The sequence below is a fragment of the Odontesthes bonariensis genome, chromosome 2, assembly GCF_027942865.1.
Source record: "Odontesthes bonariensis isolate fOdoBon6 chromosome 2, fOdoBon6.hap1, whole genome shotgun sequence".
Lineage (NCBI taxonomy): Eukaryota > Metazoa > Chordata > Actinopteri > Atheriniformes > Atherinopsidae > Odontesthes > Odontesthes bonariensis.
Genome location: NC_134507.1, coordinates 43,325,325 through 43,347,547, shown reverse-complemented (window position 1 = coordinate 43,347,547; position 22,223 = coordinate 43,325,325). Strand labels below are relative to the sequence as shown.

General features: G+C 44.1%; 1 protein-coding gene across 1 annotated transcript in view; it reads right to left on the bottom strand.

Moving 5' to 3' along the window:
- eno4 (enolase 4) overlaps positions 1 to 21,668 on the bottom strand; it is a 29,577-nt gene extending 7,909 nt beyond the window's left edge. The window contains exons 1-8 of the mRNA XM_075482043.1: positions 21,492 to 21,668; positions 17,991 to 18,116; positions 15,567 to 15,754; positions 6,677 to 6,819; positions 1,285 to 1,454; positions 1,070 to 1,198; positions 791 to 859; positions 35 to 199 (exon numbers count right to left, since the gene is read on the bottom strand). Coding sequence (XP_075338158.1) covers positions 35 to 199; positions 791 to 859; positions 1,070 to 1,198; positions 1,285 to 1,454; positions 6,677 to 6,819; positions 15,567 to 15,754; positions 17,991 to 18,116; positions 21,492 to 21,659 — 1,158 coding nt within the window. The 5' untranslated portion in view covers positions 21,660 to 21,668. The remainder of the gene's footprint in view (positions 1 to 34; positions 200 to 790; positions 860 to 1,069; positions 1,199 to 1,284; positions 1,455 to 6,676; positions 6,820 to 15,566; positions 15,755 to 17,990; positions 18,117 to 21,491) is intronic.
- Positions 21,669 to 22,223: the final 555 nt, after the last annotated feature.

The window sequence follows — 22,223 nt, the reverse complement described above, 5'->3', positions numbered from 1 at the left end:
TAGTGGCGTCTTCGATGACCTTTTGTTAACTTACATAATCCATTAGCATTGGAGCGGCACAGTTCAGAGCTAAATGAACCTGTGCTCCTAATCCTAGTCCAAGGTTACTGCAGGCTTCAGTGATCAGCTCCAGAGGCTGCTCGGGTCGCTCATAGCTCACAGCCGGCGCTCCACTGTCACACACAATGGCCAGGGTAGCCTTGGAGCAAGTACATGGTTCACCTTTCAAACAATTTCTATGTATCATACTTTTACACATCCAACTAAATGAAGTACATTAAAATGCATTGTTCTTTACATCTCAGGTCTTTGGATTTGTCTGTTGCTCAGCTTAGCTGAAGCTACATATGAATGACGATAGATAAGTATACATTCATTGAGACTGACATGAGGTCACTGCATAGTTTTTAGAAGCCAAGCGTGGCCCTTTTAAACTCTGCAATTCATGTCATAAATGAGAAGTTAGTTCTATAAGTCATTAAAGAATGCAGGAAATACTTCGGGGTAAGAAAAAGAAAGGCAGTATAAAGGATTTAAAGGTAAAGTGGGGCAGCTATTGAATTATCTAATGAACATTTTTGGTACCTCTTCACATTAATGCATATGTACATTAATGTGAAGATTAGCCATGAAGATTGAATAGAACTCTCCATTTATATACATATCACTTAGGAAGGCTCAATAACAGAAAAAGCTTTAAATCCTGCCTCTACTTATTACATTATCTGCTTTCATAAGCCTGCATCACCTCAGTTCAAAATCTCACAATGAAAATAGTGACGTCCCTCACCCCAGCTTTTGTTGAAGTGTTAATCATTCTCATCATTTCCTTCTGTAACCCAAGGGTCATTGTGATGGTCTGTTGAAAAGGTTTACATTTTAGTGAGTTTTATAATGAAAACTGTATTGAAAAGTCCAAAATGTCTAAACCTGAAATATACAACATAATAACAAATTAAAGGAAGTACTGAAGCATTAACAAAGAACAGCAGACAAGTCAATGCAAGCTACCAATTCTAAGAAGTGAACCAAAGACAGAAAAAGGAACCATGATAAGACTAGCGAATACTTCTTTGATTGGTTGGCCCACTTTGGGGATTAGGATGATTTCCTCCAGTAAACTTAGTTTCCCAGGTGATGTCCTCCCACAGCACAGCAGAGTTACCAAGGAGACAGGAATGTGAAACTGTTTTGGGGCCTAAAAAAATTATCGAAATGATTCTATGTTGCTCCCAGAGTAGCGTTTGTGTGACTATCTGCATTTTAATTCTTCTGTGGTCAAACCTCTTGGTACTTCAAAGCTGCTATGTATTGGTAGAGAGGGACCCCCTGCACTCGCGCCCCAGTTTTGGCTACTGCCAGGGACAACGAACCAATGGCCATGCTCCCATGCAGAACTGATTCTGGTGGCTGTGCTGAAGGATATGATTTCTCTGAAGTGTTGCTCTTTTTTCCTGTAAGAAAAAAAAGAGAATTTAAAAGGAGAGCACACATTTTCCAATGACAAGAGAAGGTTGAAGGCAAAGTTGGGTCTTCTAAACCCTTCCAAAAGGTCAGTATATATGCATAATTGTATATAGTAAGTATCAATTAAGGCATTCATATTTATCACCAGTGCCAAGAGAGAAGTGTCTAATTGCTATATAAGTCACTTTGAAGCATACAAAGAACACATTTTCTTCCTTGAGCAAAAAGAAGAACAAGGAGTTCTGCAACAGATGCTATGGACCTAATTTACTTTATAATGAACTTCATAAAAAGTGCCATCACAAAAAAAATAGATCACAGGCGTTAAAGTGAAAGCGGATCAGACTGATGGAAGCCTGGACAGAGCCAATGAGCTGAACCTGTATTGATCAGATCAACACTCTGCAGGCTCTTCCCCTCACTCCAGGAACACAGACTTCACACCCTACCTGTACCCACATCCTCCCTGATACACCTCATGTTATCACCCTCCACTTCAGTAATAGATCTTAACACAGCCTCACCATCATATCCCCCAACATTAGGACACACTGACACCTCCTCTGCCTCCCCCTCTAGCCCATTTGTCTCCAGCAGACAGGTGAAAAGGCAAGAGACTGAACCAGAATGGATGGTGTCAGCCCCAGGGTCCTGAAGACCTGTGCAGAACAGCTATGTCGGATTCTACAGTACCTGTTCAACCTTAGCCTAAGTCAGGAGAAAGTTCCAATGCTGTGGAAGACATCCTGCCTAGGTCCAGTGCCTAAAAAACTCCTGCAACTGCCCTTAGTGACTACAGACCAGTTGTCCTAACATCCTATACAATGACAGTCCTGGAGAGGCTGTTATTGGCTCATCCTAATAAGCAAGTGAAAACCTGTCAGGACCCGCAACAGTTTGCTTATCATTCTGGCGCTGGTGTTGAAGAGGCCATCATCTACCTGCTTCAGCGAGCCCACTATGTGAGTAGACATGCTGAGTGCTGGACAGAGCATGCAGCATGGTGAAGATTTTTGCACTGCATTGCTTCAGAGACACCAAAGGCCGGAACAGAATTCCTTGTGTGTTTTAACATACTTGGCCAATAAACACAACACAACTCTGATTCTGATCATGTTCTCCAATACTTTATAATACAATTCAGCTTGCATTGCTACATGTTTATGTTTATGCATTTGGTAGATGCTTTTATTCAAAGCGACTTACAAATGAGGTGTAACTGCCACATTTTATTTGATGCCTGATGTATATGCCTTTCTATGGTTTGTACTGTTTGTTTTATTATATGTAGTTTTACATGCCACCTTTAGATGGCACTGTACTCAACTGTGAAAAAGCAACTCGGAGAAGGCAGACGTGCAATGCTGCAAGATTAACGTCAATTAAGCAACAAGAGAAAAGAGCTACAAGAAGCTGAAAATAAGAAAATGAGCCTAATTCCTTTTGGTGGCACACAGCCAACGAGGTATGTTTGTGTTTCATCTCAGTATTTTTCTTTTAATAGGTGCACAAGTGTTTAATGTCAAGATTTGTCTTTTACTTTGGCAAGAGTTAATTGTTATTCTGTCTGTGTTGAATTGCAATAAATTCATCAGTTGGAGGAAACCACTTGTGTCTGGACGTGCTTCATTGGAATTACATGAGGATATAACATTACAGCGAATGTTAGAAGGAAAACCACTAGTCAGGCTCTGTCAGAGGGTTCTAAATATTAAATTAATTTAATATTTAATTACCTTCGTTGGGGCACCACCTCTCGAATTGACACTAATTACTCCAAGAAACATTCAACATGACAAGTCGCTAAATATGGGTTATTTATTTAACAGCAAACAGAAACTTTAAAGTTGCGCTCAGAACAGGTAGTGATAACAATTTAACAACACAGAGGGTGGTTCCGGACTTACAGCAAAAGACAGGGAGAAGAGAGATATGGGGACTTAATTCTGGTCCTAGTTTTAATCCTTATCCCGGTCTCTGGCTAAAGCTGGATTTACAGTTGACGCGTCTGTCACGGCGGTGGCGGACCGTGACGTCAAAATGACGTTTCAGGCATGGCGCTTCCCTTGAAAAGACGGCGCATCGCGTTGTCGTGCACCAGTCGGTTTTTGTAACTTGGCTGCGTCGAGAACGACAAACCGGATGGACCGATGTGAGACCAGGCTCAGTCAGGAGCTGCGTTTGTACAGGCACCTGTACGAAACTGCAGTGAAACAGCACAGGGACCACGTAAACTCCCAAAACTGTGAACAGAGATTGGCAGAACTTTGGGGAAAGAGGTAGCCTGGGAATTCCCATGCTGCTTTGCGCTCGATTTCATTCTCACTGCAAAGTCAGCCTGGAAACCACCGCCCTTATTTTTGCCAGAGTTTTGGAACCAATCACAGAACGGGGGGGGGCAGCAAGACGATGACGACGTCTATGCGCTACACCGAAGCTTGTAGAGTGTTAATCCAACATGACAGCGGACACAACGTTACCGTTCAATGCAGCCTTAGAAAGTGTTTCGGAGTAGATTCAACCTGGGGTCATTTGAACCGTGACATCCAGCCAAGTAGCCCACCCGAAGTTTTTCCGATATTGGCTGAACATCAGCTGAGTTACCGAGTTATCCCGAATAGCTTATTACAAGCGCTAACGGACCCTGGCAGTATCTCCAAAATTACCACACTAAAATCACGTCATGACACCAAACTTCTACAGTAGTACAAATATGGTCTGTACTCACAAAACGATGCATTTGGAAGTTTGTACATAGTCCAGGAGTTTATTATTATCATCAACACAAGCCTGATAGCTTTTCTGCTGCTAAAGCTGCGTCGACGTCACTTCTGGGAGCTTGGAGCTTCAAAGTAAGATGAGGGTTGATCTACTACTGTAGACAACAAAGCAAGGCTGCTCAATTTCTCCATTATTAAAATAAATTCACAACTCTACAACATAAAAATTCATGTAGAATATAGCATATAGGCCTACTTTGTTGTCAATTTAAGTAGCTTAGAGCGCAAGTTTACTTTTATTTTCCATTTTTTTCTTCTTCCTCGTCGAATTTCGAATTTCTGTCGTCATCTGGTATAAGTGATACAATTGGCTATGAATCGCGCACAAAGCAGCATGGGAAGAACCTGACGTCATTTGATAGACATTCGTAGCGCCCAATAAACGGCTCTAGGCATTCGTAAACCACGCCTGAAATACGAGAAAATGCACACCTAGTTCCCAGACCACCATCTCATCGAGATTGTGGACGCGTCAGCCAGGCTAGGAAAGAGGGAGAGTTCTGTAAGAATGTGTGGAAGAAGCTACGGGACAGATACGTGAAGGCAAAGAAGAGGGCAGAGACTCAAAAAGTGGTGATGCCGGGGGCTTCAGACCTTTACCTCTTTTAACTGAATTAAAAAGTTAAAATTAACCGAATACTGCAGCAGTATAATTAATGACAGTATTCCTGCTCTTCATTGTTTTCTTCTCCACTTTCTTCGTTTTAGAGTAGCGGTAACCTTCACGTAGCAGCGCCACCTCTGTGACGGAGAAAATTGCAACGACTGGCGCATCGATTTGCGCCACTATATATTGCGGGCACGAAATCGTGATGTCATCAACACCGCTCGCGCTAGCAGACGCGGCAACCATGCTAGAGCCTTAAGTATGGGTAGAAGTTTGTTACGGTGGATAAAGTACTGGTTATTTCAACCCGACACCTACCTAACACCAACCACAAACACAACACTTCAATGAGCAGGGATAGGGTCGCCCTTACTCTGCGTAGTCGCTTCACAGAGAGGCGTCAACAGCGTTCTTCTGTTACTTTCCAGGCCGTCTGGAAAGCGATTCCCAAGGGTGTACTTCCCGGGCTCCCTTCCGTCGCCAAGGTGTTTTGTCCTGAATTGGACTCTAATTGGCTTGAATTGGACAGTGTAATTGAAGTTCCATAAGATGGCGCCATATAAATAAACTGAATGGAATTGTGTCTGAGAATGTGGTTTGCAACAAAGGAGCACCACAGGGGACTGTATTCTCAAAGTTTCTCTTCACTCTGTACACCTCAGACTTTCAGTACAACTCAGAGTCCTGTCATCTACAGAAATAATCTGATGACTCCATGGGGTTTTTGCCATGTTTTTAGTTCCTGTTTAGTTTTTAGTTTTATCAGTTTTTTAAGTTTATCTCATGTCTTGGTTTTTAGTTCCTGTTTAGTTCCTAGTTTTACCATGCTTTAGTTTTCTCTCATTGTGTTTACCAGATCCAACCCATCAATATCCTTCATGTCACGCCAAGTTAAGTATTTCATGTCAAGTCAAGTTCTTTGTTTTTTCTCAGCCATAGTGATGTTTTGTTTTCTCACAGTTTAGTTATTGTCATCCGACTCAGCCGCGCTTTGTGTTAACCTTGTTTTTTTGGAATAATAAATCAAGTTTGCTTTTTGAAGTCCGCATCCGTGTCCTTTTACGCCTCGCACCACCCAAACCTGACAGAGTATAACAAAAAGGTTATAGAGGCTTGTCCACTAGTTTTATTACATACTGACCCCAGGTGAGCACACAAACTGGTAAAATGAGTTTTCAGAAAAATAATACCCCAGAAAAATAATTATATATAGGCTGATCCCATTTGAGGTGTCTCTTTGTATTCTTTCCTATAGGCAGCTGAAACCGAATACAAATACAAACATACCAAATCAGAAGGCTATCCTTTTCTGTTGCTGCACATCCTGCCAAATAAAGAGCATAGGATTGCCCATAAATGAAAGGGATACTGCCTGGACTATCAATAAAGAAATTTTGGGTCCATCATGGTCATGCATATTTATGTAAATTATATTCAATGCTCTGTCCATTCTTTAACAAGAAATTAATTTGTTAGCATATGATGCTAATAAAGCTGTCCACCCTAACTCCCCACACATATTTTCAAGTCGTGTTAGGACTGGCTGGTTTTACATTTTAAAGTGTGCGTGCACTGACATGCCATGAGAAGATAAAAAGCAAAAACAAGTGTTGTGTAACCTACTGTCATAGAGTCAAATTAATTCTGTGCCGCAGAATTACACCATTGGCTATGTGATTAAAAGCACTCAAGAACTGAATCCTCTAGAAGGCAGTTGCATGATCACTTTCAATGACAGTTTCACCTTTCGGCAACTCATAATTGACAAGATTTTGGAAATGAGAAATGATGCGAAGCATGTTTACGAACAACTATCCTTTACCTTTATTAGTACTCTTCTTGTCCTTAGTGTGTGCAGGTGGTGGCGAAGGAGGTACCACGTCATGCTTGCTGGGTGAAAGACTCTCCTGCTTCTCCCTGTTCTGCATATCGTTGTCCTCTATGATGCGGGCCATGAAGAAATCGCTGTACAATTACACAGAGAAAATAATAAATTTGTGTCATGAAAAGGTTTTCTTACAGCTCCATAGACACTGTTACATTCACACACTAAAAAAACACACACATGCACACACTCGTGTGAAAATATTCTTGGGTAAAAACTTGCATGTCTACCTGCGCATGTCCACCGAACAAGGCCACTGAACAAGGCAACCCTGTCCCACTTGCCTCATCCATGTCGCTCTGGCTTTATCACTCATCCAAGTGCAATTAGCTAACACGTTAATGGCCATGTCCAATCGTGTGCGCAATATTAAATTGTATTATTAAATTTAATTCAATTAAAGGGGTTACGCCTGAAACGTCAGCGAAGGTGTCAGCCCTTCTCGTGTGAAGACACTCGAGTAAAACCTTGCATTTCTACCTGCGAGCAAGGCCACTGAACAAGGCAACCCTGTCCTACTTGCCTCATCCATGTCGCTCTGGCCTCACCACCTCCTTTTAAAATGTACATCAATCCCATTCCTGTTGTCTCCAGCTCGCGTAGAAGGTTTCACACAACCAAATGCCACTGCAACCTTAATAACCTCCGCTCTCTAAAACATACTTTACTCTGTGACACTCCCTTGTCTGTGGGGTTGTGGAATTGCCAATCGGCAGTACACAAAGCAGACTTCATTGCGGCTTATGCCAACCACCTCTAACTTGAAATCCTGGCTCTCACTGAGACCTGGATTAAGCCTGAAAACAATGCTACCCCGGCTGCACTTTTGACCAACCGCACATTCTCCCACACCTCTCGTCCATCTGGGAGAGGTGGTGGAACGGGCCAGCTCATTTCCAACTAATGGAAATACAACCGACTGCTTCCTCATGCTAAATACAACACCTTTGAATACCATGCCATCTTGGTAACTGCACCGGTCAAATTCTACATGATTGTCGTATATTACCCACCATGACAACTCAGTGACTTTCTAGATGAACTAGACACTAGAACTTCAGATTTTCTGACATTTATACACTCATTTGAGCTACAACTGGTCTGCAGTTCTTCAACTCATTAAGCTGGCAAAGAGCTAGATCTAATTTTCATAAGAAACTGTGCTACAGAGGCCCTGTGGACCCACCTCTGCACTTTTTTTCTACTTTGTCGTATATCACCCACCATGACAACTCGGTGACTTTCTAGATGAACCAGACACCTTGCTCTCTTCCATCCCTGAGCATGACTGTCCCATAATGATCCTCGGTGATATGAATATCCACCTTGACAGTCCGAACTCTGTTCCAAACTGTGCCACAGAGGCCCTGTGGACCCACCACTTTTCTGACCACTATTTCATTCAATTCAGAGTGAGTCTCCCGAGAATACCCTCTGCTTCCACCCATATGGTTTCCTTCCACCGAAACCTTCACAACCTCCGCAACCTGTCGCCCACCCACTTCTCCTCCCTTGTTGCCTCCGCTCTTCCGACCTCCAGCACATTCTCCTCCCTTGAGGTTAATGATGCCACGGAGTCCCTCTCCTCTACACTGAGCTCTTGTCTGGATAGTCTGTGTCCTCTATCCACCAAACCCGCTCAATCCTCCCAGTCCCACCCTTCGCTTAATGATACTCTCCTAACGCTGCGCACCAACCTTAGAGCTGCAGAAAGGAAATGGCAGAAATCAAAAGATACTACAGATCTAACAAAATTCCAGGCACTACTGTCATCATTCTCAACCAGTGTCACTGATGAAAAGAAGTCTTTCTACATTGACAAGATTCACAGTACTACTGACACCCGGAAACCTTTTTCCACCTTCAAAACTCTACTTAACCCTCCGCCACCTGCTACCAATCTCACGGCAGACACCTTTGCCTCATCTTTTACTGACAAAGTGGCAGCTATAAGCAAACAGTTAACCGAACTGCCCACACCCGAACCTACTCTAAATATGTGTGCCACTAACTCAGCATGCAGAAGTCCTACTGCATCATTTTCTTCATTCACCCCTCTCACTGAGAGCTGTGTATCTAAACTTCCCACATGTAGCCGTCTTACTACATGCCCGCTGGACCGTGTTCCCACTAATCTATTCCAATCCATTGCTCCCACTGTAACTGCAGCGGTCACACGTGATTATTGCTTCACTGACATCGGGCACATTTCCTACCACATTCAAGCAAGGTCGGGCTACAAAGCTGCTCAAGAAACCTTCCCTCCCTCCGACTCAAGTGGAAAAATATCGGCTGGTCTCTCTCCTCCCGTTTCTGTCTGAGATAACCACTGAAAGGGCGGTCTTTAAGCAGGTCACTGATTACCTCTCACAAAATAACCCAAACCAATCTGGGTTTAAAAGTGGCCACTCCACTGAAACGGCTTTGTTGACTGTGACAGAAGCCTTAAAAGAAGCCAGAGCGACAGCTAAGTCCTCAGTTCTTATCCTGCTCGACTTATTGGCTGCATTTGACACTGTCAACCACAGCATCCTTTTGTCCATAGTTGACTCTCTAGCATGGGCATCACAGGGTGAGCACACTCCTGGTTTGAATCGTACCTCACTGGTCGGTCATTCAAAGTATCTTGGCTTGGTCACACTTCTGCAGCGCACCACCTCACCACATGGGTCCCCCAAGGTTCAGTACTGGGACCTCTTATCTTTGTCATATACACCACCTCACTGGGCCATCTCATCCTATCACATGGCTTCTCATACCAATGCCATGCTGACAATACCCAGTTCTATCTGTCATTCCCACCTGACAACCACACGGTCTCAGTGAGAAACTGTCTCTATGACATATGAAAATGGATGAAACCCCATCACCTCCAACTAAACCTCTCTAAAACTGAACTGCTTGTCTTCCCAGCGAAACCAACCATACACCACAGCATCTGCATCCAAACTGAATCCCTATCTTTTGCTCCATCAAAGGTAGCTAGAAACTTGGGTGTCATAATTGATGACCAACTAACCTTTAAAGATTATGTTACCTCCGTTGCTCGATCATGCCGCTTTGCATTGCTAAACATAAGAAAGATCAGGCCATACCTAACCAAACACGCTACCCAGCTCCTGGTGCAGTCTATGGTCATCTCCCACATTGACTTCTGCAACGCCCTCCGGGTCTGACAGCCTATTCTGTAAAACCAATGCAGATGGTCCAGAGCCCAGTGGCGCGTTTGGTCTTCGATCAGCCGAAAAGCGCATGTCACCCCTCTGTTCATTGAACTCCACTGGCTACCCTTAGCCGCCTGTATCAAATTCAAGTCACTGATGTTAGCCTACAAAGCGCTTCATAGAACGGCTCCCATCTACTTGAAATCTCTTGTAAAGGCTTATGTCACAACTCAGTCATTCCGGTCGTCACAGGATTGTCGTCTAGCAGTGCCTACACCACGCTTAAGACAATCCAGACTCTTTTCATGTGTCGTTCCACAATGGTGGAATGATCAACCAAGTGCTACCAGAACAGGGGCATCCCTGTCTATCTTCAAGAAACTCTTGAAGACCCAACTCTTCAGAGAGCATCTCCTATCCTAGCACTGACCCTGTACTTCTCTACCCCCTTTACTGCACTTTATCTTTCTGTACTTCCCTCTATGCCTGCACTCTATCTCTACACTCAGTGGGTCTGCATGATGAGATTAATTCGATTATAGCTATAGTTGGACTATGCTCCTTATTTGGGCAAGGGTAATTATCCAAGTTTATAGCGGTAAATGAATCGAATCATTGGCACAAACCAACCCCGGTACGATAGGTGGCACTGTCCTCATTTCAACTAGTGGTAATAGAGCCACTTTCGGTTGACCTCTTCACCACCAACAACAACAACAACATTCGAGAAAGATGGTGAACTTTAAAATGTTCAACTCCTTCAGGTGGTTCAGTATGAACCGAGTCTGCTCATCCGTCCAGAAGTGTGTGTTGCTTCTTGCATTCTCCATCGCGTTGTTATCGTCTCCTTCGATTTCCGTGTCACGACCCCTGGAAAAAATCTCAAGCATGTGCAGAATGCAAAGTCCAATTTCCAGTCCAATTCACCGTATCCAAGAACGTTTAGTGCGACAATCAACCGAGTTATTATGTCTTCATCCGACTGCGAGGAACCCGATCTGGTCCAATTTTTTGTCAGACTAAGGTGTATACATGAACTTAATAACTCAAGTCTTATTGTAATTAAGACATTAATTTGATTCTTTAAAGTGCCATGTAACCCAACTGACTGTCATCCCTGTCACCTCTAACAGAGTCTGACTAGTGGTTTCTTTCTATTTAGCTTATTGTTAGCTTTGATGTTAGCTGTAATATTATATCCTCATTTGTAAGTCGCTTTGGATAAAAGCGTCTGCTAAATGCATAAACATAAACACTTACATAATTATTTTACTGACATTTAGTGGTGAAGTTGCCGATTGCAACAAAATTAAAACCTCTTGCTTAATTCTCCGCTTGCAAGCATGCTGCAGAAGCTTTGGTGTCTGCTCTCTTTAGAACAGGGTTGATGACTGGCTAGTTTGGCCTGTTCTATTCAAAATCATGTGCAACAAGGCAGACTGCAATGAAAAAGACCTATACCATCTGTAGATATATAGCTAATTTCCATTGTTTCTAGTTCTAAGTTTTAATTTATGAGAGGACAGTCACTGTCCAACTCATCCTTGAGCCAAATTGTTGCAAAGTCATTATTCTTAACTACTATGTCAAAATATATATTGCAAATAGCAATTGATCATAGGCGCTCAATGCATCATGGTGATATGATAAGCTGTGACAACAGGGAAGCCAAAGCAAAGCAATAACCTCTGCATGACCCAATTCTAGGGGGTCAACATTAATGTAAATTACATGTGACCCAATTGGACCATACCGTATTTTGCTTAAGAAGTAGAAGGATTTTTTTTTTTCTAAAAGCAATGAGTTTGGATCTCTGAGCAGTTAGTTTGCTGTTCAAATCAGATTTGAATTTTTCTTTCATTCAAGGAACTTGCAGGTGTTTTAGCAAACAGCATTTGTCAAAAAATTTGCGCAATGATTACATGATTGGAGTTTGCAGATCAGAATTGAATTAAACTCTGCAAAATTTCCAAACAGCCTTTTTGTAGGAGCTATTTGTAAAGTTAGTTTTTGTTTTTTGGTTCTAGTTCTAAATTCAATTTGCTAATTATAAGTAACTTTATTTGATTAATTTCAGTGCTTTATTTAGATTAGATTTTTTTTTTTGCTAATATTCCTTGTTAGTTATTGTCACGCCCAGAGACTCTTGTTTTTAGTTTTCATGTTTAGGTTATGCTTTTGTTTTCAGTCCATCTTTAGTTTTTGTCATGCCTTAGTTTCCCTGCACTGTGTTTATTAGTTCACTCACTTCACCTGTGTTTTTTCCCTCAGCTGCACTCACTCCCCAATCACTCTCACTCCCTATTTAGTTTCCTGCCTCCCCTTTCAGTTTTGCCGGATCTTTGTTGTTGTTGATGTTGCATGTTGTTACTGTTGTGTTGAGGTTGCTGTTAGTTTCCACGCCATGTTTCCACGCCACGTTTTCGTCAAAGTTAAGTATTTATTATCCATGCCATGTTAAGTGTTTTGTTTTTCCAAGTATTTATTAAGTCAAGTATTTTGAATCCGGCTTTGCCGCGCCTTTTGTTTTGTACTTTGTTTTTTGTTAATAAATCACCCTTTTCTTTGTAAGTCCGCATCCGTGTCCTCCCCTTCTACACCACACCCTGACAGAAAGATCCGGCCAGAAATGGACGCGGCGGACTACACAGCCTTCTGGGAGATGGCTGGGGACTTCTGGTGCCTCGCGGGATCGAGCTGCACCTCCTGGGAGAAACTGAACTCTGCCAATGAGCTAATTGACTTTTTTGTACGAAAGCAGGTCCTCCAGCACATGTCAGGAGTGACGCACATCTGGGCAGAGGTGAGGGGTGTACAGCGCGCTGCTATGCTGGATATCTTTGGCATGGAGCCACAGAAGGTAGCCGCGCTGTACACATCCTCCCTCACCACTCCAGCATCCCAGTCCACGGCCCCAGCCGTTCCAGAGCTGGCCCCGGCCCCAGCCGTTCCTGAGCTGGCCCCGGCCCCAGCCGTTCCTGAGCTGGCCCCGGCCCCAGCCGTTCCAGAGCTGGCCCCGGCCCCAGCCGTTCCAGAGCTGGCCCCGGCCCCAGCCGTTCCAGAGCTGGCCCCGGCCCCAGCCGTTCCAGAGCTGGCCCCGGCCCCAGCCGTTCCAGAGCTGGCCCCGGCCCCAGCCGTTCCAGAGCTGGCCCCGGCCCCAGCCGTTCCAGAGCTGGCCCCGGCCCCAGCCGTTCTCGAGGCGTTAGAGCCTGACCACGAGGCTTTAGAGCCTGACCACGAGGCTTTAGAGCCTGACCACGACCACGAGGCCACAGGGCCTGACCACGAGGCTTTAGAGCCTGACCACGAGGCTTTAGAGCCTGACCACGAGGCTTTAGAGCCTGACCACGACCACGAGGCCACAGGGCCTGTCCACGAGGCCACAGGGCCTGTCCACGAGGCCACAGGGCCTGTCCACGAGGCCACAGGGCCTGTCCAAGAGGCCACAGGGCCTGTCCAAGAGGCCACAGGGCCTGTCCAAGAGGCCACAGGGCCTGACCATAAGGCGGCAGAGCCCGACATGGACTCACCGGTTCGAGCCCCTCCCTCCCACCCCCAGACTTTGGGGATGTCTGGGATCCATCCCTTAAAGGGGGGGCTCCCCCCCCGTCGGAGGTCCGTCCGACCTTGGGACGGTCCCCGGCTCCTCCTCCAGCCACGTCATCGGGGGTCCGGGCGTCCGCCGGGCCGTCTCCTGCCGCCACGCAGAGGGAAGTCTGGCCGCCCGCCAGACCACCGCCTCCTGCTGCCACGCCACGGGATGTCTGGCCGCCCGCCAGACCACCGCCTCCTGCTGCCACGCCACGGGATGTCTGGCCGCCCGCCAGACCACCGCCTCCTGCTGCCACGCCACGGGATGTCTGGCCGCCCGCCGGACCACCGCTTCCTGCTGCCACGTCATCGGGGGTCCGGGCGTCCGCCGGATCACCGCCTGCTGCCACGTCATCGGGGGTCCGGGCGTCCGCCGGATCACCGCCTGTTGCCACGTCATCGGGGGTCTGGGCGTCCGCCAGACCACCGCCGTCTCCTGCCGCCACGCCGACGGAAGTCTGGGCGTCTGCCAGACCACCCCCGTCTCCTGCCGCCACGCCGACGGAAGTCTGGGCGTCCGCCAGACCACCACCGTCTCCTGCCGCCACGCCGACGGAAGTCTGGGCGTCCGCCAGACCACCGCCTGTTCCGGCTACGCCGTCTGCGGTCTGGGCGTCCGCCAGACCACCGCCTGTTCCGGCTACGCCGTCTGCGGTCTGGGCGTCCGCCAGACCACCGCCTGTTCCGGCTACGCCGTCTGCGGTCTGGGCGTCCGCCAGACCAGCGCCTGTTCCTGCTACGCCGTCTGCGGTCTGGGCGTCCGCCAGACAACCGCCTGTTCCTGCTATGCCGTCTGGGCGTCCGCCAGACAACCGCCTGTTCCTGCTATGCCGTCTGCGGTCTGGGCGTCCGCCAGACCACTGCCTCCTGCTGCCCGAAGCCGGTACCACGCCCGTTTCTGGTTCCCCGACCGGCTTCGAGCCCCTCCCTCCCACCCTTGGACTTTTATGGGATGTCTGGGATCCACCCCTTGAGGGGGGGGCTCTGTCACGCCCAGAGACTCTTGTTTTTAGTTTTCATGTTTAGGTTATGCTTTTGTTTTCAGTCCATCTTTAGTTTTTGTCATGCCTTAGTTTCCCTGCACTGTGTTTATTAGTTCACTCACTTCACCTGTGTTTTTTCCCTCAGCTGCACTCACTCCCCAATCACTCTCACTCCCTATTTAGTTTCCTGCCTCCCCTTTCAGTTTTGCCGGATCTTTGTTGTTGTTGATGTTGCATGTTGTTACTGTTGTGTTGAGGTTGCTGTTAGTTTCCACGCCATGTTTCCACGCCACGTTTTCGTCAAAGTTAAGTATTTATTATCCATGCCATGTTAAGTGTTTTGTTTTTCCAAGTATTTATTAAGTCAAGTATTTTGAATCCGGCTTTGCCGCGCCTTTTGTTTTGTACTTTGTTTTTTGTTAATAAATCACCCTTTTCTTTGTAAGTCCGCATCCGTGTCCTCCCCTTCTACACCACACCTTGACAGTTATTTGTTTTGAATATTTTTGGTAATTGGGTCATGGGGGCACCTGAGGCTATTTGTGTAGGTAGGCACCTGGAGTACCAGCATGCACCGGGGTGGGCCAATGATTCTTTTTGCCAGGGAAAAGGAGAGAGCAGCAGGTTTTCTTTGTTCTTTTGTTTGTTTTATTGTTTGGAAATAAATAATCACAAAACGCAAGAATTCATTTTTGGACATTCATCTTCTTTTGCCTGCGTTAAACCACATCCCCATGGTGCATCAGTGGTCTTTTGATTATGTTTGGTTTAAGTTTAATTTGTTTTTTATGGACAAATGGCCACTACACTTTTATTGTTAGAGAAATCCCATGCAGACATACACATATATTCTGTTTGTATCAGACACAGAATGCTCAATTGGCAAGATACCCATAGAAGTTAGTGAAAATGTCTTGAAAGACTGACAAAAATTAGAGACGGTCGACAGAGAGAATGAGAACATGTAAACTTAAAAAGAAATACAAACACACATACATATGCTCTCAGCTAGAGTAGCCATGTTAAGTTATTTCATGGACACCTCCAGAGCACCAACTCAGCATGTTAATTTAAAAACACGAACACTACCTGAGTATTTGGTCAACTTCTGATTGATCACATGGGTTTTGGTCTTTCAGCATGCTATTCAGTGGTTCATTTATCCACCGGGCAGCAGTCATCACATGATCAGCCCTCTCCTGACTGTCAGCTTTCCAGTCCAGTGAAGCCTCTTTAGGTGCCAAGCAGGTGGAGACGGAAGCTGAAGACATGCTCTTAACACCAAAAGAGGGAAGAAATTCTTCAAAATGTAATAACAAGCTTTTTAACACTACATGGTTACCGTTGATTTTTAATATCCTGTGCTCCATAGACAGACTTTATCCTGACATTTGACATTTTGGCAGAGAAGGTGTTTTTACTAAAACATATCAAACAGCATTTTCCCCTCAATAAAGCTGGAGTTCAGACTGAGATTAGCTGAAGATGCTGCAGCTGCTCCACTGACGGTCACCTCCACCTGACCCGTACATAGCAGTGTGGTTATGGGGAAAGGACATGTGTAAATATATATTCTCATCCACAACATGTCTCCACCCCCTCCAATGTACGCACACTGCTTTTTCCTGCCATTACACATTACTATTATAATTCCCCTCTGTGTTTCCAAAACACTGCTTTACTTTACTTTTACTTGACAGAAGAAGAGCTGACTTTTAGACTTATTTTCCACTTGCTCAGTGTTTCTTTCCATGGCTTAGCCTACTTTTTAAAGACTGACTTCTTTCAGAATAAATCGCAAATCATTGTTTTGTCTCATCTATTTTAATTTCAAAACTCTTAGTGTCATATTAGACAATAGGGTTCCTGGAATTCCTCATTTCCTTTCTCTCTGTGGAGTTGTCAGTGACAATGATGTAGCATGAAGAAACACTGTTTTCAAAAAGCATTGTTGCATGTCTATTAGCCATATTAACCTTAACATGACCCGAGTTCAGGGTGTCACATTTCATGTTCTTGGCATTTGTGCTACAGTAAAACTGAGATGGCCGGGTCGTGGGTCAGGGTCTGCTTTCTGCCACCTTCTCTTCCTACTACTTTCCCTTTATCATTACTTCAAACCATCACCACATCATTAATGAATTACCTGTCCTTTGCAGGGCTTGAAAACAAAATTATTTTTCAATCGTTCCGTTCCGAACGGTTCAGGCATGTTTAACGTTTTCATTCTTGCGTTCCGCCACCAACATATCGTTCCTGAACCGGTTCGGAACGTAAAATATCGTTCGTTCTTATCGTTCCGGCAGTGTTTGGCGGGCCTATCAAGTCTACGTATGTGGACTTTACCTTAGAATAGACGTACTCATTAGTATTTGCCCTTGATTTACACCGTAGCTCTATGCCCAAAAATAATAAATCACCGGCAGCATCCAAAAACATTCAGATGGGCTAAAGCTGCGTCGACGTCACTTCCTTGATCTGGGAGCTTCAAAGTAAGATGAGGGTTGATCTACTACTGTAGACAACAAAGTATATGCTATATTCTACATGAATTTTTATGAATTTTTATGTTGTAGAGTTGTGGATTTATTTTATCAATGGAGAAATTGAGCAGCCTTGCTTTGTTGTCTACAGTAGTAGATCAACCCTCATCTTACTTTGAAGCTCCCAGATCAAGGAAGTGACGTCGACGCAGCTTTAGCAGCAGAGAAGCTATCAGGCTTGTGTTGATAATAATAAACTCCTGGACTATGTACAAACTTCCAAATGCATCATTTTGTGAGTAAAGACCATATTTGTACTACTGTAGAAGTTTGGTGTCATGGCATGTGATTTTAGTGTGGTAATTTTGGAGATACTGCCAGGGTCCGTTAGCGCTTGTAATAAGCTATTCGGGATAACTCAGTAACTCAGCTGATGTTCGGCCAAGATCGGAAAAACTTCGGGTGGGCTACTTGGCTGGATGTCACGGTTCAAATGACCCTAGGGTGAATCTACTCCGAACCATCACTTAACTAGTGGATAACTAGACTAAGTAGTGGATAAAGGAAGTGATTCGTGACAGCTGCCTGCATTGAGCCAAGCGGGCAGCGAAGTGAACGCACAACCGGAAGTAGTCTTTTTTTTTCCCCTGACAAAAGCTACGCTTTTGTGAAATTTTATAAAATATATAGAGAACGAAAAAAAACGTTATTAACCGGTTTTGTGGATTTCAGAATAACGTTTCTGTTCCAGAACAGTTGAAGACCATTTCGTTTTCGTTTCCGTTTCCGTTCCTCGTAAAATTCTGTTCGTTTTCGGTTTTCATTTTCGTTCCTTGAACCGGTTCGGAGCCCTGGTCCTTTGTCATATGCTTAATCTTTACACTGAACTGAATATCCAACATATGCCACATTGGTCATATAATCACCAGCCAGAGTCTAAGCTGTCAACATGTGATTCCTTAAAATGATATTGGATTATTATTACTTTTTAAGGTAAAAGCTGCCCAATGTGATAAATTGATTGAATCTTTTCCTGGTTGCAGACATTACAGAAGACCTCTGCCTCGATAGAAAGTTGTCCTCTTGCGTCATAAACCTCCCGTCCCCTCAGCCTGCTGATCCTTGGTGGTGCAGAGAGTTTAGTGAAGTAATCTGCCTGAAAAGGTTAAAAAAATGTTTTCTTCTTTGAGACGGAGCATCAGCATTAAGCATGAAATAATCTTTATCTATTTAACTGTATTTATTTAACTTTTCATTTATAAGGGGGTGAACACAGATACGGTATCTACCATGTTTTCTGAATTTATCTTAACATTTAATACTTTGAACCTAAACTACAAAATACATTTTTGTAACTTAATCAATAGAAGTCGTCATCCGTTTAAGGCTGCCGCATTTTGAATATGAACAAAGGACCGTGTTTAGAAACACAAGAAGTTCCTGTAAATCCATTTTTTTCACACAAAATGACAAAAGCAAAGTTTGCAAGCATGAATGGCCTTCCTAAAATTCTATTGTCAGAATTCATTCATACCGAGGTAACATTCTGAAAAGCCCAATGATTAATAACAAGTCATAGTAGCAACATGGAAGAAATATTTTGCCACATTTCTAAAGATTTTCATCTTAATTTCAGCGCAACCAGGTCCAGCCACTTTGAATGGCTGGCTGCTTTATAAAAGGGCCATTCACCTCCAAGCCAATTCCCTCCAAGGTCCCTGGCTGTAACACCATTCCCCTCTGTGACGTGGGAGACTCCCTCTGGCAGGAAATTGCTTTAAACTGACTGTCAAAACTTGAATGGGCTGCGAATTCAGACAGCTCATTTGATTAAGCAGACAGCCCACGTATGCAGATCATGCCTGGGATGACTCAGGACCCATGGCCCTTTGGTGAATGTGCCCCTCCCCCACTCACCCCCAAACTTACTTGTGCCAAACTTCAGTGCTATCTGACTCGTGTTTGTGATGGACATCTTGGCCTTTTTCACCTTGTATTTTCTGATAACGCAAAAATTACGAGCGTAACTTAATGATGAACAGCCATTTTTAGGGTACCTTACTGTTTAATTAGTAATCAAATCTTTTAACTCATTGGCTGCCAGCCATTTTCAGTGCAGAGACACCCATACTGCCAAGTGTTTTTCAGTATTTTGACTGATTTTCCAAGACCCACAGAAAAGTGTGTCTTATGACTATGTACACACCGAAATTACCAAAAGAAAGAGTAGACTCTCTTCTTTGATCAGGAAAAAAAAGTTTGTTTCTACCATTTTCAGTCTTTTAGTAATAGACAGTAGAACATAGGTTGGTTTCACCAAAATCAGCTGTTTGACCCAAAAAACAGAGAAAACACGCCTTTTCTTTTTTTGTGCAAAGTGGCACTGCTGCCACCCAGCGGGTAATTTTGCCAGTATATTCTCTGTTTAGTGTTTACAAGCCTAAGATTTAGTGACGAACTCCGCTAGATTGTCCCCCAGCCCGCTCCGTTAAAAAAGCGCAATTGACGTCTATAGACGTCTTTGGCAGTGAACGGTTTTTTTTTAAATTGACGTCTATAGACGTCAATGGCACCGAAAGAGTTAAGAAAAAGGTTTGTTGATGTGGGACTTTTTGGACATACATAAACTGCAGTTCTGTTCAGTTTCTCTACGGCTACGTTCAGACAGCACACTGAAGTGACCCAAATCCGATTTTTTTGGCCCTATGCGACCTGTATCTGATCTTTTCATGACAGTCTGAACAGCACAGATCGGATTTTTTCAAATCCGATCCAGGCCACTTGGATATGTGGTCCTAATTCCGATACGTATCTGATCTTTTGCCATGCGACTGCAGTCTGAACGGCCAGGGCGCATTTATCCGACCTACGCTACCTAAAGCCGCTCACATCACAGTCCCACCACTCCTGGCTACGACAACGCACCCAAACGTGTCTTTGGATAGACGATGCCACTGCCCCACAAAAGGCCAGGGCCAAAAGCCTAGCTCTTTTTCTTTTTAATATCCACTTTAAAATTATGCCGTGATTAATGTGCTGGCTCCGGCTGGACAACAACTTTAAAATCGCAATATATCCATTCCTACTCTTACCAGCCATGTTTACTTCCGCTGGTCTTACTGGGCACGCTCGCTGCGTATGACGTCATCGTACGCTCTTCTGCGCATGCGGGATAGTATGGGGCGGTAAGCAGTTCACACAGCAGGCCACATACAGGTCGCAGTTAATTGCAATGTGAACGACATCACAAAAAAAATCCGATTTCACAAAAAAAATCGGAATTGAGCATCAAGGCCTGCAGTCTGAACGTAGCCTATTTTTCCTTCATAGTTTCCTCCACAGTAATCCCTTAAACGGGCGATGGTGAGATAGAAGGAGGAATGAAACGAGGTAACTTAGAGAAGCACTAAAACACTTTCCCGTTAACCCATCTTATTCTACAGACAGCTTTTTCTGTTTATACAGAATGGAAAATAACTGCTTTTTAAAGGTAACACGTGGATAGATTTTTCCTTTTAAATTTTCTTAACCATACCACCTCTGAGACACCCTCAACTCTGGCAAGGTAAACCACCACAAGTTCATGGGAGAAATGGCAGCTGGTAAGATGTTAAACAGAAATCCACAGACTGCTGAAAGCACAACAGCCTCATCACACAGCAGAGCTTTTTTATGCTGTCTGACACGACCTGGCACGAGCACATCAGTGCTCCATTTGCATTAGATCTAAGTAAGGCACAATTTTGTAAGTGGGCCACGTTTCAAGGTACCAGGACTCTGAACCACACAGAATATGAGAGGAATCTGTAATCACTTCTAATAATATATGTGCTAATATGTCAAAATATCAAGTGTCTGTAGCGTCATATTTGTTAAGAAAAAATTATCAACATTTCCCATATATTCAAGATTCTGGAAAAAAAAATAATGAGAGCTACTAAATGTTTCAGGGACCCTGTAAATGTTTCCACTCATCACTGGTTAGCTCTCTTTCACAGAAACGAATAGTTGACGTCAGGGGCGAGGCTAGGGTATTTTTAGTGGTGCCAAGGCATCACCGTGAGATAGCTCGGCACCCCCTGGCTCAGCACATTTTTTAAATATTATATTATGCAAAAACACATTTTTTTTGCTCAAGGATGCATTGTTTTAGTGACCATTTTATTTATTTTCTAGCATTTGTTTTTGTTTGAACTCTTTACTCCCAAAATAAATGTTGAGTTATCTTCAATATTTGTCTCAGGCTCTCTGTTATCCCTGTCGAGCCACAGTCTTTTGAAATGAAGAGGTCAAAATTGAATGTTGTAGGGGAAAACACTACTTAAAGCAAAACTAATACGGCTCTAAAATTTATAAATGTACTAGTTCACCCCAATTAGTGAGAAATAATGTGCCTCTGCGAGCACTGGGGGCTGGGGCACCAATAAAGACCAGATCCTAAAATCGCCCCTGGTTGACGTGGAAGGAGGAACAGGTTGCGCTAGTGTTTGAGCTGCTAGCTTCCTAAAGGAGCACAGAAACAAGCTCGTACCAGATAGCCGTGCACGTCTCCTGGCCGGAGAACGAACAGCTCGTTCAGAGCTCTCTCTATCTCCTCCGGGACTCTGTGAACGCGGTAAAACTCCGCCGCTGCCTTTTTCATTTCCTGGGAGGCACGTTCCTCCGGGGACAGGCCGCCGGTAACCCTCTGATAAGACATTCGTTCTGTGTCGTCGCTCCTCTCGGGTTTTTTAAAAAGTTGTTTGTTACCACGGCAACAGTGTGTTCAATGACCGCGGGAGTGCAGGAAATCAGACGCGCGTGAAGTATAGCGTGCAGTTTTTTTTTTCGGTCATTTCTGAAAACTGTAAAAAAAAATTAAAAATTAAAGATTTTGAAAGTAAAGCGTTTAAAAATGAATCATGCCTCCATTTATTTGCTAACAATAAAAACAGCGTTACTGTCAGTTATGATATAACTGTATGTTGTATATCAAAACAGTTCTGTTTAGCTGTGCATATGACACCTGGAAGTGTTTTATCTCTGCACTCTTCACTTTTAAATTCATTAATTAATGATTATTTTTAATGGTTTTTAAATTATTTTTTTTTTAAATTGTATTATTATTATTATTATTATTATTATTGTTATTTTGTAATGATTTTATTGCCTTCTTGTGATTGTACGTAGTTGTGAAGCACTTTGAATTGCCTTGTGTATGAATTGTGCTCTATAAATAAAATTGCCTTGCCTTGCCTTGCCTTATGTCAGTATGGTGTGATGA